This window comes from Centroberyx gerrardi, chromosome 2 (genome assembly GCF_048128805.1).
Source record: "Centroberyx gerrardi isolate f3 chromosome 2, fCenGer3.hap1.cur.20231027, whole genome shotgun sequence".
Taxonomy (NCBI): domain Eukaryota; kingdom Metazoa; phylum Chordata; class Actinopteri; order Beryciformes; family Berycidae; genus Centroberyx; species Centroberyx gerrardi.
In genome coordinates this window covers 34,781,646-34,795,451 of record NC_135998.1, presented here as the reverse complement: position 1 = coordinate 34,795,451, position 13,806 = coordinate 34,781,646, and the positions used below count along the sequence as shown (strand labels likewise).

Below are 13,806 nucleotides of genomic sequence, written 5' to 3'. Positions count from 1 at the left end.
TATAATCGATTAATTTTCTGTCGATCGACGAATCGATTAATCAACTAATCATTTCAGCACTAGAATAATCTATTGAATCTTTCATCAAATGTTCGAATAATGTATAATCAAGAGAATGCAACCTTTTCCTTTAACATTTCAGTGTGATAAAATTTTATGAAAAATCATTAAATTGCCGCCACAAAATCAGAAGTTGGTCAGTATATAGAAAGTGATCTAAAGCGATCCGGTTTAACTACACTGGTTGTTTTTCAGTTCTGTCCAAGCTCACAGCAAAGCCACTAACCCTCCCTCCCCTCCCTCCACTGCACTACGGAGGCCTACTAAGGACAAAGCTAGCAAAGCACCGTGCATAAAGGCTAACAGCTAAGCTAACCGTACCTACAGAGAAGTGGCGCTGGTTACCAGTCTCACTTTGACAGATCTTTCTCCCGTTGAAGGTCACATGTCCCACAATGACAAGTGAAGAGGCAGGTAGCAAGTTTACTAGTTTAACAAGTTTACTAGTTTAACAAGTTTACTAGTTTGACAATTTTACTCGCTCGCTTCATCGATTCCGCCACTACGAGAAGTTCTTTCAGGAATGGGAGGAGAGAGCGCCGCTTTTAAAACAGCGAGGGAGGAGACAAGCTAGTTTTAAAAAAATGAAAAGCTGCTGAATGGAGCGGGAGGAGCTTCGTTCAGGAGCGGAATTTGACAACAAGCTTTAGAAATGAGGAGAAAACGTGTTGGATGTTGGTTTATATCATTATGTCTCTATGAAATATCCACATAGCACACATTAGCTTCAGGATTGGTTAGAAGGTCTGAAATCACTTATTGCAGGTTTAAGTTAACAGCAAATCACAAACATTATCGAATGTAAACTGTAGTGTTTTCCAATTGAATGTACTAAACGTAGGTTGCAGTCCCATACAGGGGAGGTAAGATTCAGATGTCCTGGCTGAACGCAGACACATCACACTCATGAGTACAGAGAGCTGACTGAGGCAGACGACTCAGAGCAGGACTGAGCAAAGCGTTGAACCGACGCCAAGAAAGGCTGGAAGAAGGATCATCCTCGGGACGGCCACGATTCAGCTGTCGAGACGAGACGACAAAGACACTTCCAAACACAGAGAGCGGTGCAGTTGAGATGTAGCGCAGGACGGAGCTGTGGCGTTGGCAAGAGAGCCTGAAAACAGGATCATACACAGACTGACTCAGCTACTATTCAACTGTCAAACTACTAACACAAACAGACAGGCGGTTTTGTGGCTGGCGTGGATACAGATAAAAGCACAGACACACACACAGAGGGTACACACACACACACACCAAGGAAATATGCCTGAGCGGCTGAGAAGCAGAGTGAAAATGAGGGAATAATGAAACTTTTTTCAGCATCAAAGCCAGTTTAACCCATAGAATTAGACTGAATTAATTCTGCGTCATACAATTGATTCTGTGTTTTTGGGGGGTCCCAGTGAGAAATCCGGCTTCCTTTAGTTTTTTTCTTTTTTTTTCTTAATGAATTCTTTAAAAACAGACACAATCAAGACAAGCAGCAAAGACGACTCAAGAGCAAGGAGAGAGGAATGCAAAACATCGGCTTCAGACAAACGCAGTTGTGTGTACTGTATTTGATTTAAGTGTTAGCAGACCGAGCAGCGACGACACCCTGAGTTTGGTGGTTTGAGCACTCCCTGCCCATTTCACCATGGTGTGTTTGTGCTCTACTAAACATGCAATTACACACTTTTTCCCCCATGATGCCATCACCCCGGCCCTGTGGGCAACGAGAGCAAATTCAGCTCAGTCAGTCTGGTTGAGACGCTAACAAATGGAAGTAAAGTTGTTCCTAGAATTTCAATTTAATTCCATACTTCTTCCATAACTTAAAAAGGTTCATATTCTCCACTTTCCAGAGTTTTATTTTGTGTCTTGAGGTCCATTCAAAGCTGTGTGTGTGGTGTCATGAACCAAAAACACTCTCAATCCATTTCTCCACGTTCATTTTCCAGCATCTCTCTGAGCCTTACCAAGAACAGGCTGTTTCTGTCGCCGTGTGTTTAAGGCTCATTAATATTAACGACCCCTCTGTTCCGATTGGCTAACCGTTTCAAGAGTGAAACGTGAGACGCCGTGGCCCGGCGGCTACAGGTAGGGAAAACTCTCCGGTAATAAACAATGACAACCGCTCGACCGCTTTGAAAAAAAACACTTTGTTAGTCTATTATTTCTTACAAAAATGATAATGAGGAAGTTACGGAAGTCCAAACGGCTCGTTTAGAGGCTCGCTTTTCTAATATGGATTGTGTGGATTTAGTTGGCGACCGTGCGTTTTGATACTTTCACCATGTTTAGATAGACCATCCAACTCCTTTATCATCACAGAGGCAAGGGGAGTCCTGCTTTACACCATATGGGACCTTTAATTCTTTGCTTTGAGGATTTTGGTGTTCAGTATGATTTACACTGATAGTCTTCTAACTCTGGCATATCACTCTATGGATGAAGATTATTCTTCATATCTACAAATGTTAGAATATGTGCGATGACAGGAGTTAAAACTACAGAAAATATGTAGTCGCATGTATAATCTGGACAGTAAAACAATATTTTTCCATATGCTTCCTAACTTTTTGGTGCAATTTCCAAAGTTAATCAAGATCTGGATTTTTCCACACAGTTGCAGACCTGTGCATGAATCCTGTTACCCAATTCCTCCACGGGGATAATTAAAGTTTCATCTTATCTTAAAAAGTTAACTTCGGGCATGAATCACACCTCGGCTGCAAATTTTCACCAAACTCTCGCAATCCTCTTTTGTGTTTTCAGAAAGAACTTTAACTACATTATCGCCACATGGAGAAGCAGTTGAGTGATGCGAGGCGGAGGGAAGGAGAGTTGCACATGGACTTTAATAGTCAAGCATTTGTTTCTCAAATAACAAGATGATGTGATCAAGAGGTTTCCATCTATAAGCCATAAATCTATGCTTTTGTAGGAATTATAGAATGGATGTGGAAAATCGTCAAATGGTCCCAAAGCTTTTGGGACTGCTACTGACTTCACGCACTACGCCACTTTTATGTCCATGCTCCCCAATAATCACCAATTATTGAAGGCTTTCCATCCTACAAAGTAAAACTATCTCCAACGCACTGCGGGACACAAACCATCCACTGACACCTTCACCCTTACTGCCTGCCACGCTGCATCAACGTGCATAGTGATTGAATGCTGAATATATATGTAAGGTAATGCCTAGTCTGCTGTCTAACTAGTTTTATCACGATAACCGAAATGTACTCAACTACAACAAGGTATCAACTACTTTGACACCACTGAAAAAGACTGAATTCAATATAGAAGTTCATGAAGTTCAACTGTAATAGTTAAAGCAGGAGGATTTGAGCAGACAGAGCGTCAGTCTGGGTTTTGACAGCAGACTGCAGCAGTCAGAGTCAAACAGCTGAAAACATGACAACGCCGTCAAACAGTCAAACACGTCTTCAGCTGGATCCCAGTCCAACTAAACCGGCTGACAAGGTAACAGCAGTCAAATATGGAACCATTTCTCTGCTAGATACTACTTCCCTGTGGTGTGTTAGCGCTCATTCACACCAGGCAGGTTTTACTCAAACTCTTCAGTGTTTCCTCCTTTAGTTCAGTTTATTTGTCCAGGTGAGAATGATGACCTTTGAACTCTGGTGTCACGAGATAACGTCACCGAGAGTCTCAGTCCTCTAACTAGAGAACTGAGGTGCGGTTCGTTAATCCAACCGACAACAGGAAACCACCCCGAAACAACAAGGGATTATGGGTAGAAGGAGACGGATGCAGCCTAGCAGAACAAATTGAAGTCTGGACTGATGCTCATATTCAGATATTTCTTCATGTGTTCTTAACTGGTAGGAACACCACAGAAGAAGAGACAGACAAGTCCATCATGCTGAGACAAAGTTACAGGAACTGGAGTCATATTTCTTTTAAATCTCTAACCTGCAGGATGACAGGTCACCAAAACTGTCCAATAAACATTCTACTTGTGAGTCATGTGACTTTTGTTTACAAGCCCTGGTTCACTTTTATCTGGACAGTGTGAACCTAAACAACCCAAACACAAAACCAGAACAAAAGGAAGCTCTTCTTCTGTGGTTCTGTCACTCACCAGGTCGGCAGCGCAGGCCGTCGGCAGCGAGCTCCTGTCCCTCCGGACACACACAGGTGTACTTGGGGGAGTGTTTGTTGATCTGAGGGGCAGGAAGACACATGTAGCTGCAGCCGCCGTTTTCACCTTTCTCACTGCACCAGTTGGGACCTGGACAGGGGGAGGCAACAGTTTTTTTTTAATTTTTATTTAACCTTTATTTAACCAGGAAAGTCTCATTGAGATTAAGAATCTCTTTTTCAAGGGAGACCTGGCCAAGACAGGCAACAGCATAAATAAAAACACATAATTACAGCCAGAAAACACAAAAGTAGACAAAATTAAAACTAACCAGGTAAATTAAAAACATTGACATCTTAAGGAATCTGCCTCTAATTCTTTCATTTTGGATTTAAAAGCATGTAATGAGATAAATTCATTGAGTTTCAAGTCATTCTGCAATGTATTTCATGCCGAGGGTGCAGAATACACAAATGCCCTTTTTTTTTTTTTTTTTCTTTTTTAGTTTAGATTCATCTGGCAACAACAAATCATTTAGCTGAGGCTTTTATCAGAGCAACTCATGCAGATCGCTCAACAAAGCCAAGGATGAGCAGGTAGAGGTTCAGTATCTTGCAAAGAGACACTTTGACATAATAAATAATAATAAACTTTATTTATAGAGCATCTTTCATACAAATGATGCAGTGCTTTACAATAAAAAAACTGAAATGCTTAGTATTAAAAGAAATATGGCAGACAAATTGAAGAGACAAATGAAAACAAGGGCAAATGGAAAGGATTAGCAATAAATAAATCAGTAGATGGTAAAAGGGACAGTAAAAACAGAAACTGGTAAGAACAATATAATATGTAAGAAATAATAAAAAGTAGAAAATGGAATGACTTAATTAAAAGCCAAGTTAAATAAATAGGTTTTTAGCTGTTGTTTAAAAAGGTTCACTGAGCTCGAATCTCTTATGGCTTTAGGTATAGTGTTCCATAATTTTGGAGCATAGTTAAAAAAAGCTGCGCTGCCTATTTTCTTATGTGTAGGATTGACATGACACTTGTGAGGATCGAGCCTGCAAACTTTTCATTACAGGACAGTTTCTCTGACTGCTAAGCCTTCCTGGTGCCTCAGTGACGGCACATGAAAGCCCTAAACTTCAATGTTTTTGGCTGGAGTCAGTTATAGATTATACAAACTTGAGGCAAATTAATAACTGTGACTCTGCTGCGGTGCCGTTACGTATTCTGACTGTTTTTAAGGCAGCATTTTCTAGTTGCAGTGCAGAAAGCGGTTTCGTCTTGACACAACTTCAGATACCAGCAGGCTGGTTTCTGCCATGTTGTTGAGGAGGCAGGAAGCCTCTTAAATTTGTCCAGACACTGCTATTTTCCTCGCTGGCTCTCCTCCATGTTTGCTGTTCTCTGCTCTTGATGTCAAATGCGTGTTGCGTGGGGAATGACAGGAAAAAAAAAATAAGCCATTTGAAATCTGCTCTGAGCTGTCAGACCAACTTGAATTTTCAGAAATGTGATTTGAATCACTTTTCAAACCACCTACAATCCACTGGCTTTTCTTGCTGTTCAGACTTTAGAAAAAATGTCAGATTTGTATGAGATATGCAAAAAAAAAAAATTTTTTTTGAGCTGCCTGTCTGAACACAGCACACATTTTTCATTTATGGAGTGGAAAAAAAACCCAGACACTAACCGGTTACCTGCCTTAATCACATAAATAATTACAATTATCACTCCATTAACTTCTCACAGCTGCAGAGGCACAAAGTCCCCAATATCAACAAAAGCCTCTTTTCAGTTTCACTCTAGTCTTTATTCACAGACTTCAGTTTCACTCTAGTCTTTATTCACTGACTTCAGTTTCACTCTAGTCTTTATTCACAGACTCACATAATAGACCGGTACTTCAACCTTGGGGAGATGGCCGTGATTTCACTGAGCCTGCAGGAGTCTGATAAATAGGGAGATTTTCCAGCTCAATAGGCCTTAATGTTCCTCCATCCCTCGTGCCTCTCTCCCCGTTCCCCTCCCTCCATCACTTGCCACCTTCTTACCGGACAGCTGGATGAGCTCGTGGTACACGATGATGTCCTGCGGGTCGTTCAGGTTGCTCGCCAGCGTCACCACGTCCGAGCCGGTGAACTTGTTCGCGCCGTAGATCGCCTCGTTTTCTCCATCCGTCCAGAAGACTCGGTCCTGGAAAAGGGAGCAATAAAAACAGCAGAAGTCAAAATTAAAGTGCTTTATTTCAAAATGCTATACAGTGGTAGTCATTGTAGAAGTACTCCATGTATTTACACTGCATTAGTACTGTATATACTGGTAGTCATTGTAGAAGTCCTCCATGTATTTGTACTGCATCTATCCTGCCTTAATATTGCACACAATTCTTTCTTTAATGTCAGACAGTAAAACTGAATCAGTATCGTTATACAAAACTCTGACATCTTTCCACCAACTAGTTACCACACCATTCCTTGCAACTTTTTATAGCCGAAAAGAGAATAAAACATGATTTTTTCCAAACAATTCCTCAAGGGTATGAGGTACAAGTGCAGCAATAGTGCAGCAAACATGCAGTAACAAGAAAGACTTGTACTACATCTGAACATGCAGTTTGGGAAACTTTTGCTACCTGAAAATCAGTCAGTATTTCAAAAACACAGATGATACTGTTAGAGAAAAACATCCATTTTGGGTGCAAAGGTCTTCAGATGATTTAGAAGAGCAAGCCATGATGTGCTTTACTTTCATGTCATCAATCTTTTCCTTTCGTCCATGATCTTTTCTTTTTTCCTCTCCTTCTGTACATGTACGTGTCATTTTTCCCCCAAAATCTTGGCTCTATTTCTAGAATGAAATTCTTCAAAAAAGGTGAATGTAAAATTCATGCAGCTGTGTCTGCCACACTGTACAAGAGTGTGAGAGTGTAGCAGCGTCGAAGCGAATGAGTCGGTGTCGACGACCACACGCAACGAGTAACCTAGACTTCTCCAGTTAGGGTTTTATTCAGGTTAAGCTGTTTACATTAACCTTTCATGCCCGAGATTGAGTCTCCATGTTGTCATGAATAAACCAGTGAACAGAATATTCCTGTCTACAAATAGAACGGCCAGCCAGAAAAAAAAAAAAGTATGAAAAAGTGCAGCTGCCATCAAACCCCAACTGAGCCACAGATTACTTCTAATACAGGGGAAAGAAATGATGATAGTACAGTAATAGTACTACTAAGTACTGCTTGCCACCATGTTGCTGTTGAAGTCAAATGTACACAACTGAAATGTTGTGATAATTGTTCAATCAGCCATTTAAAAGACATGTTGCAGTGTGAGTGTTATTTTGAAAGGACATGTTTTAATCACTTTTTGCATTCCAACTGTTGTGTGACTGTGTGTTTCCTGTGTGTGTGTGTGTGTGTGTGTGTGTGTGGGACCGCAGCACTCCTGGAAATCTGGAGGTATGAATGTCTACAGTGAAGTAAATGATGACATTTTCCAACACAATCAATCGTCACAACGGCAAAAATATTAGGAAAATAAGGCCCAGGTTGAAAATAAGTGGATTGATCCTTTAACCAGGTTTCTCATAATCAGAGTACGAGCTTGAAGACCATGTGAAACAGCATCTTTACTTCCTTGATTTGATGTATTTCCTGTTGAAACAGGATGCTGGGGCGGGACATAACACAGTGAGGGATCAATCAAAAGTGTAAACCAATGGGAGATCAGTTAGGGAGAGAAGGGCAGTTTGATTTGATGGGGGGGGGGAGGGGCGGGACTGTTAAAAAAAGATTTGTGATGGTTTTATTGGTTGGAGTTTTTATTTACGCCTCCTAGTGCAGCATGAGGTCACCATGAAAGATAAATAATAGAGTGTATTTCACTTTGTCGGGTTATTATTTGCATTTTTAGTGATCTCAGGTTTAGCTTTTGCCCCGCTGTCTGTCTTACTTTTCATCGTCTCTTACTGTTTGTTCTTTCTTTATTGTGTTTTTATTGTTTTTCTAATGTGTTGGTTGTGTTGTTGTCTGGTCCTGACTGCAACCAAATTTCCTCTGATGGGACAATAAAGCCTTGACTTGACTATGTCAGTATTGCGAAATAACGACATAGCGATCCACCAATCCATGCTTAGCGTCCGTCTACTTCCTCCGACATTTTTGCTCCGACAGAGAATCCAACACACACTCAAGAGGATTGGAGTTTGGCTTTTGTTGCAACGGTCTGAGTCTTGATAAAGACGTATGACAGTAAAAATATGTTGCTGAAGAACCGCTGGGCTGATAGTAGCATCTACGGTAGTTCAAAGTTTGTCGGACATTCACAAAAAGTGAATTATGATTAATAGAAAACTGAGATACTCGCTCTAAGATTGAAAACCTCCAGTGAGAAGAAAGTAAACTCTTGAGCCGTATACACAAAACGCTTGAAATTTAAAAAGCTGTTGTCATGACTTGGAGCCAACGTGTTTGGACCATAAGGTCTTCATCAGGGCAAGAAATGATGATGGTGAATTATGATGTTTACATGTGTCGACCTAAAACCAGGGTTAGTAACGCAAATCTCAGAGCGTGTAAACTTAGCCAGAGAGAGACTGGGAGTGAGAGACAGCGCTGTGAATTAGTGTTTAGAGTGAGAGAGAGAGAGATTGCAAATGACTGGAGTCTGAGACCGAGAGGGAGTGATTGAGTTCTGGAGAAAGAGTAAAGTGAGTGAGTCAAACTGTGAGTGACAGGATGTGTGTTTGTAGACTCAACTGCACTACTCTGTACCGTCAATATGAGTTTACATCTTAGGCATTTAGCTGATGCTCTAAACCCACAGCGACCAACAATAAGTGAGCAGGTGGGGCTTTTTAGCATCTTGCTCAGGGACAATTCATTAGAAAACATATGGATGAAAACATTGGCTCTAACCCATGATGTTCGGATTATGGTTAGTTTCTTTAACTGCTATGCAAACCTGCCGCCTGTACACTGATTTTAAAATGATTTAACAGGCAACTTTTTCCACCGAGTAACTGTTTTCTTCTTCTGGGTATAAAACTGAAAATGCTTTCTATGAAATGCGAATATTTGACAACACAAATTCAACAATGACAATGTTGGACACGCATGATAGTAATTTGCAAGATCCTTGTTTGTGTTAATTTAGTCTCCATCTTTGTCCCTCAGCCTCACTGTGGTGTTTCTGCTCTGCTCTTCCCACAGATCACCTGTCAATCAAACAGTGTGGGCGGAGCTTGGATTTTCTGTTGATGCAGTTTGAGTTTCTCTTTTCTCTATCTGTTCAGCCATGGTGGCTATCACTGCTCATGCTGACTACCCAGTTCTTCTTCTTCTGTTGATTCCAAACAAACTGGAAATTAAAAACAATGGAAAAGCTTTAACTGGATATAGGTTGGATCAAAATGTCATGGATTATTACTTTAACTACACAGTACAGAGCATAGTTTATTAGTATATTGTATGGTTGGATAGTACTTGACAGTGTTCAGACATAATAAAGTTCAAGGTGGCAAACTTGAGAGTGAATATTTTCAAACCCGTCGTCTGGCTGAGTGAAAGAGAGAGCGAGTCGGCAGTTGTATGAGTGGGCGTGAGTGAGAGAAATATTATGCGACAGCCACATGTCGGGTTTCTGGGCTTTAGAAAGATTACAAAATGTAATATCTCAACATTTCTCACCTGCCATATACCATCAGGTTCCATCTACACCGTACAGAGTGCAGTTTGAACAGCATACGGCAGAGTTAGTGCTTCATGTAGGGACTGTGCATGTACATAGTTTTCAGATACACAAAGTGCCTTGAACACAGCTAGACTGAAGTGTGTGTGTGTGTGTGAGTGAGAGAGAGAGAGTGAGAAAGATAATGTGGTTATCAGACAGTGAAAATGAAGGGTCTGTAATGCTTGTAAGATTGAAATTTCTGTCAGTTGGACGGTTTGTTGCCAAAAATTCACATCACTTTCAGTTTAGCTCGGTTGGTAAAGCGTACGCTAGGTTTGTCACAGCATAGACCAGAGTTCAAATCCCGGCAGAGTCAATTATCCCAGCTTATCATGGTTTGCATGCTAGTTTAATTCAAAATGAAAAATACAAAAACATACAATTGGAGTGCAATTTTCTAAAATGTCAAATTTTGCCCCACAGATATAAATGCAAAATTCAGTGACTTTAGACCCTTTTTTCCAGACTTCTAATTTTTCTCATTAAAAAAAAACAAAAAAGGAAAAAGAAAAATTGGTCTCAGACGTGTATTTTTCATTTCAAATTCACGGGCTGACTGACATGGGGGAGACCAAATCGAGAGCTGTACTTGTTGCTTTGGGTCTGTATAGATTCATTTCAGTCATCCAAAAAACACAATAGAAACAAAATCCACTGGACATAACATGAAGAGTTGAAGACGTTTCACCAGAAATGTTCCACCGTTTCTATTGTTTCTATTGTTTTTTGGATATTGGTCAGTGTGATCCGTCCCTCGCCGGGCCCATCATCTTTTGCATTTCTCCAAGGGGCAACATTTTTCTCATATTCGAATTAGAAAATTAAACTGATAAATGGGCCGCACCAGTTAACTTACCTGCTGAGTGTCAAGAAAGAAAATGCATGTGTGTGTGTGTGTGTGTGTGTGTGTGTGACAGAGAGAGTATATGGTATCTGTACCTCAAACACAGTGAGAGCGAAGGGGTGAGCCAGGTAGTCCGGAGACTGCAACACTTTCCTCCTGTTGTCTCCGTTCAGGTCGACGCTACAGAGCATGTGCAGCTTAGAGTCAACCCAGTACAACCTGCCCTTTATCAGATCTGAGAGGGAGATGGAGAAAATAGGAGAGGAGGAGGAGGAGGAGGAGGAGGAGAAGAGAGAGGGATGAGAATGGGGTGAGAAAGATGAATGGAAGAAAGAGGTGGAAAGAAGTGAAAACAGAGAAGAAAGGAATGGAAAAGGGGAAAGGAGAAGAGAGTAATGACACAAGAGGTGGGAAAGGAAAGAAGAGGGAGAAAGATACAGGGAGAAAGAATGGAAGAGGAAGAGTGGAAAGAAAAAAAAGAGGGTGAGAAGAAGAGGAAGGGATGAGAATGGGGTGAGAAAGGAAAGGAAGAAAGATGAATGGAAGAAAGAGTGAGAAGAAATGAAAACAGAAGAAAGGAATGGAAAAGGGGAAAGGAGAAGAGAGTAATGACACAAGAGATGAGAAAGGAAAGGAGAAAGAGGAAGAAAGATGAAGGGAGAAAGAATGGAAGAAAGAAGAGAGTGGAAAGCAAAAGCAGAGAAAGAAAGGAGGGAAAAAAGAGAAAGAAGAAGAGAGCAATGACACAAGAGGTGAGAAAGGAAAGAAGAGGAAGTGAGGACAGAAGAATAAAGATGGAGGAGGAACAGAGGAAAGAAGGGAGTGGGAAGAAGACCGAGCAAAAGCAGAGAAAGAAAAGGAGGAAAAAAGGAGGAGGAGAGAGTAATAACACAAGAGGTGAGAAAGGAAAGGGAAGGGAAGGAGTGAAATGGGGAGGAGGAGGAGAAGAAGAACATTAAATAAAAAGGAGTTGGACAGAGGAAATGAGACCCGGGGAGTTGAAGAGAGAATGGGAGGGTGAAACGGAGGAAGAAGAAGAGAGAAGGTAAGGAGAGCGGAGATAAAAGAGGAGAGAAAAATAAATCAATACAACATTTCATCATCCAGGACAAATTGATAGCTTCACCACCGGAGTAAAATGACCAGACTGTCTGTACGGGTAACAGGAGTCACTCCACTGCTTGTAAATAATGTCTGTAACCATAGTAACGTTTACTTCAGACCAATATGGCGGCTACCATCACCTGTATTTTCAGTTTACTGGACACCAGAAACACCAGAAACCAGAGGCGTCAATTTAACCATAACATCTTAATAAACCGCCACTGACAGCGGAGTCATATTCTCTTTTTCCACCGTAGGAACTTGATACTTTTAACCGCAACATTTGGGCCAAAGATGGCAGAACAGGAACAACCACAATGTTGAGGAAACAGACTGGATAGAAAATGTGAGAACGTCTCACAACACTTACCTCCGTCTCTTTCAAAATAGCGATGATAATGTTACGTAATGAGTGTTGCGCCTTACGTCACGTTTGTCCAGTCCGGTTCTGGTTCGCACTACTCGGACTAACCGAATCCGCTTTCAAATTCAGTATCAATACCTGAATTTTCAGGTAGTGAGTTCGGTTGTACAATGTGGTTTTCTCCTTAAAGGGCAACTTCGCCGATTTTCAACCAGCATTGTATCATTACAATATGGGTAGTATATGCAAATGAACAATGTTTAACTTCCCTCCATGTTGCCTGCACCCAGAGCTCGACGCTCATTTGCCAGCAAAAGTCTTTGGAGATCGGCCTTAGACTACAAACTACGTTTCCGCATTTTCTGTAGTGGTGCCTTCAAGGACGCTAAAATGTGGGTCTCCCAAAACACTCCCGTCCCATGCTACGCTAGCGATAGGGAAAAGCAGACACTAAAATATCATACTACTAAATACTTTAAAATATCAGTATATATTTGGAAGAAAACTAGTTTCATGATACGAGGCCGAATATCGCGCTGTTGAATCAGACACAACAGAGTCTGGAAGAGGAAGCGTGGCCGTGAACACACCGTCAGAGTCAGTGACGCGCGAAGCAATGCATTCTGGTTGTTGTAGGATTCCCCCTTAAGAGCGATATGGGGAATCTACAGCTGTTTTCTCAGTTTTCTCTGGTCATAGGGCTCCAATTTAAAAAATAATTGCACATTTCTACTACATGGGTGACCTAGTTTTAATAAATCATCATATTCACAGCAGTGAAGTAGGCCTTTAATAACCGATCTGTGTGAATTTAACAGGATTAAGCTCCATTGTGGAGTCAAACCGTATTTAGTTGCAGTGTGGACGAAGCCAGTGTTCATTTGAAAGAGACGGAGGTTAAGTGTTGAGAGACATTCTCACATTTTCTATCCATCATGTTTCCTCCACACTGCAGTTGTTCCTCCCAGTTCGGCGGTCTTGGGGTGAACTAGATGTTGTGGTCGCGTTTGTGTGGTGGAAAAAAAGAGAATATGACACCGCTATCTGTGGCGGTTTATTAAGATCTTATGGATAAACTGATATCTCTGGTTACTGGTGTTACTGGTGTCCAGTAAACTGAAAACACAGGCGATGATAGCCGCCATATTGGTCAGAAGTTTCAGAAAAGGGGAATGGCGCGACTGGTTGGGTTTTGATGAGGGTTTCAGAAACGGCACGTAAAAATTTTGAGTGCCAGGTAGAAATTTTCGTCTATTGGAAATGGGGTTAAACGTGTTTGAGTCAAACGTGGTTTCAGACGTCTTATAAACTCTTTCTCTTTGCCCTATTTTTTTTTATTTTACTCTTCAGGCTTATTTGGGAATGAGATTGTCTTAAATTTTTTCTGTCATTAAAAAAAAAGGTCTTAAAAGTTTTAAATTTAACTTGCAGAAACCTCTGGTCACCCTGTTTATGGTTTGCACTTTGGTTTCATTTGCTTTCCCTCAGAAAATAAAAGGCTTTTATTTCCAGTCATTGATTGTTGAACGTTGTGCAAAGTGGTCGGTCAGGAAACCACCAAACAAAATTGGCTTCAAAATACAAGCTCCATCACCAATAGCTG

General features: G+C 41.1%; 1 protein-coding gene across 2 annotated transcripts in view; it reads right to left on the bottom strand.

Moving 5' to 3' along the window:
- The window catches only part of vldlr (very low density lipoprotein receptor), an 82,506-nt gene that overhangs the window by 16,836 nt on the left and 51,864 nt on the right, over window positions 1–13,806 (bottom strand). For both annotated transcript variants that reach the window (XM_078288396.1, XM_078288399.1), the window contains exons 14-16: window positions 10,831–10,970; window positions 6,217–6,358; window positions 4,157–4,306 (exon numbers count right to left, since the gene is read on the bottom strand). In XM_078288396.1, coding sequence (XP_078144522.1) covers window positions 4,157–4,306; window positions 6,217–6,358; window positions 10,831–10,970 — 432 coding nt within the window. The remainder of the gene's footprint in view (window positions 1–4,156; window positions 4,307–6,216; window positions 6,359–10,830; window positions 10,971–13,806) is intronic.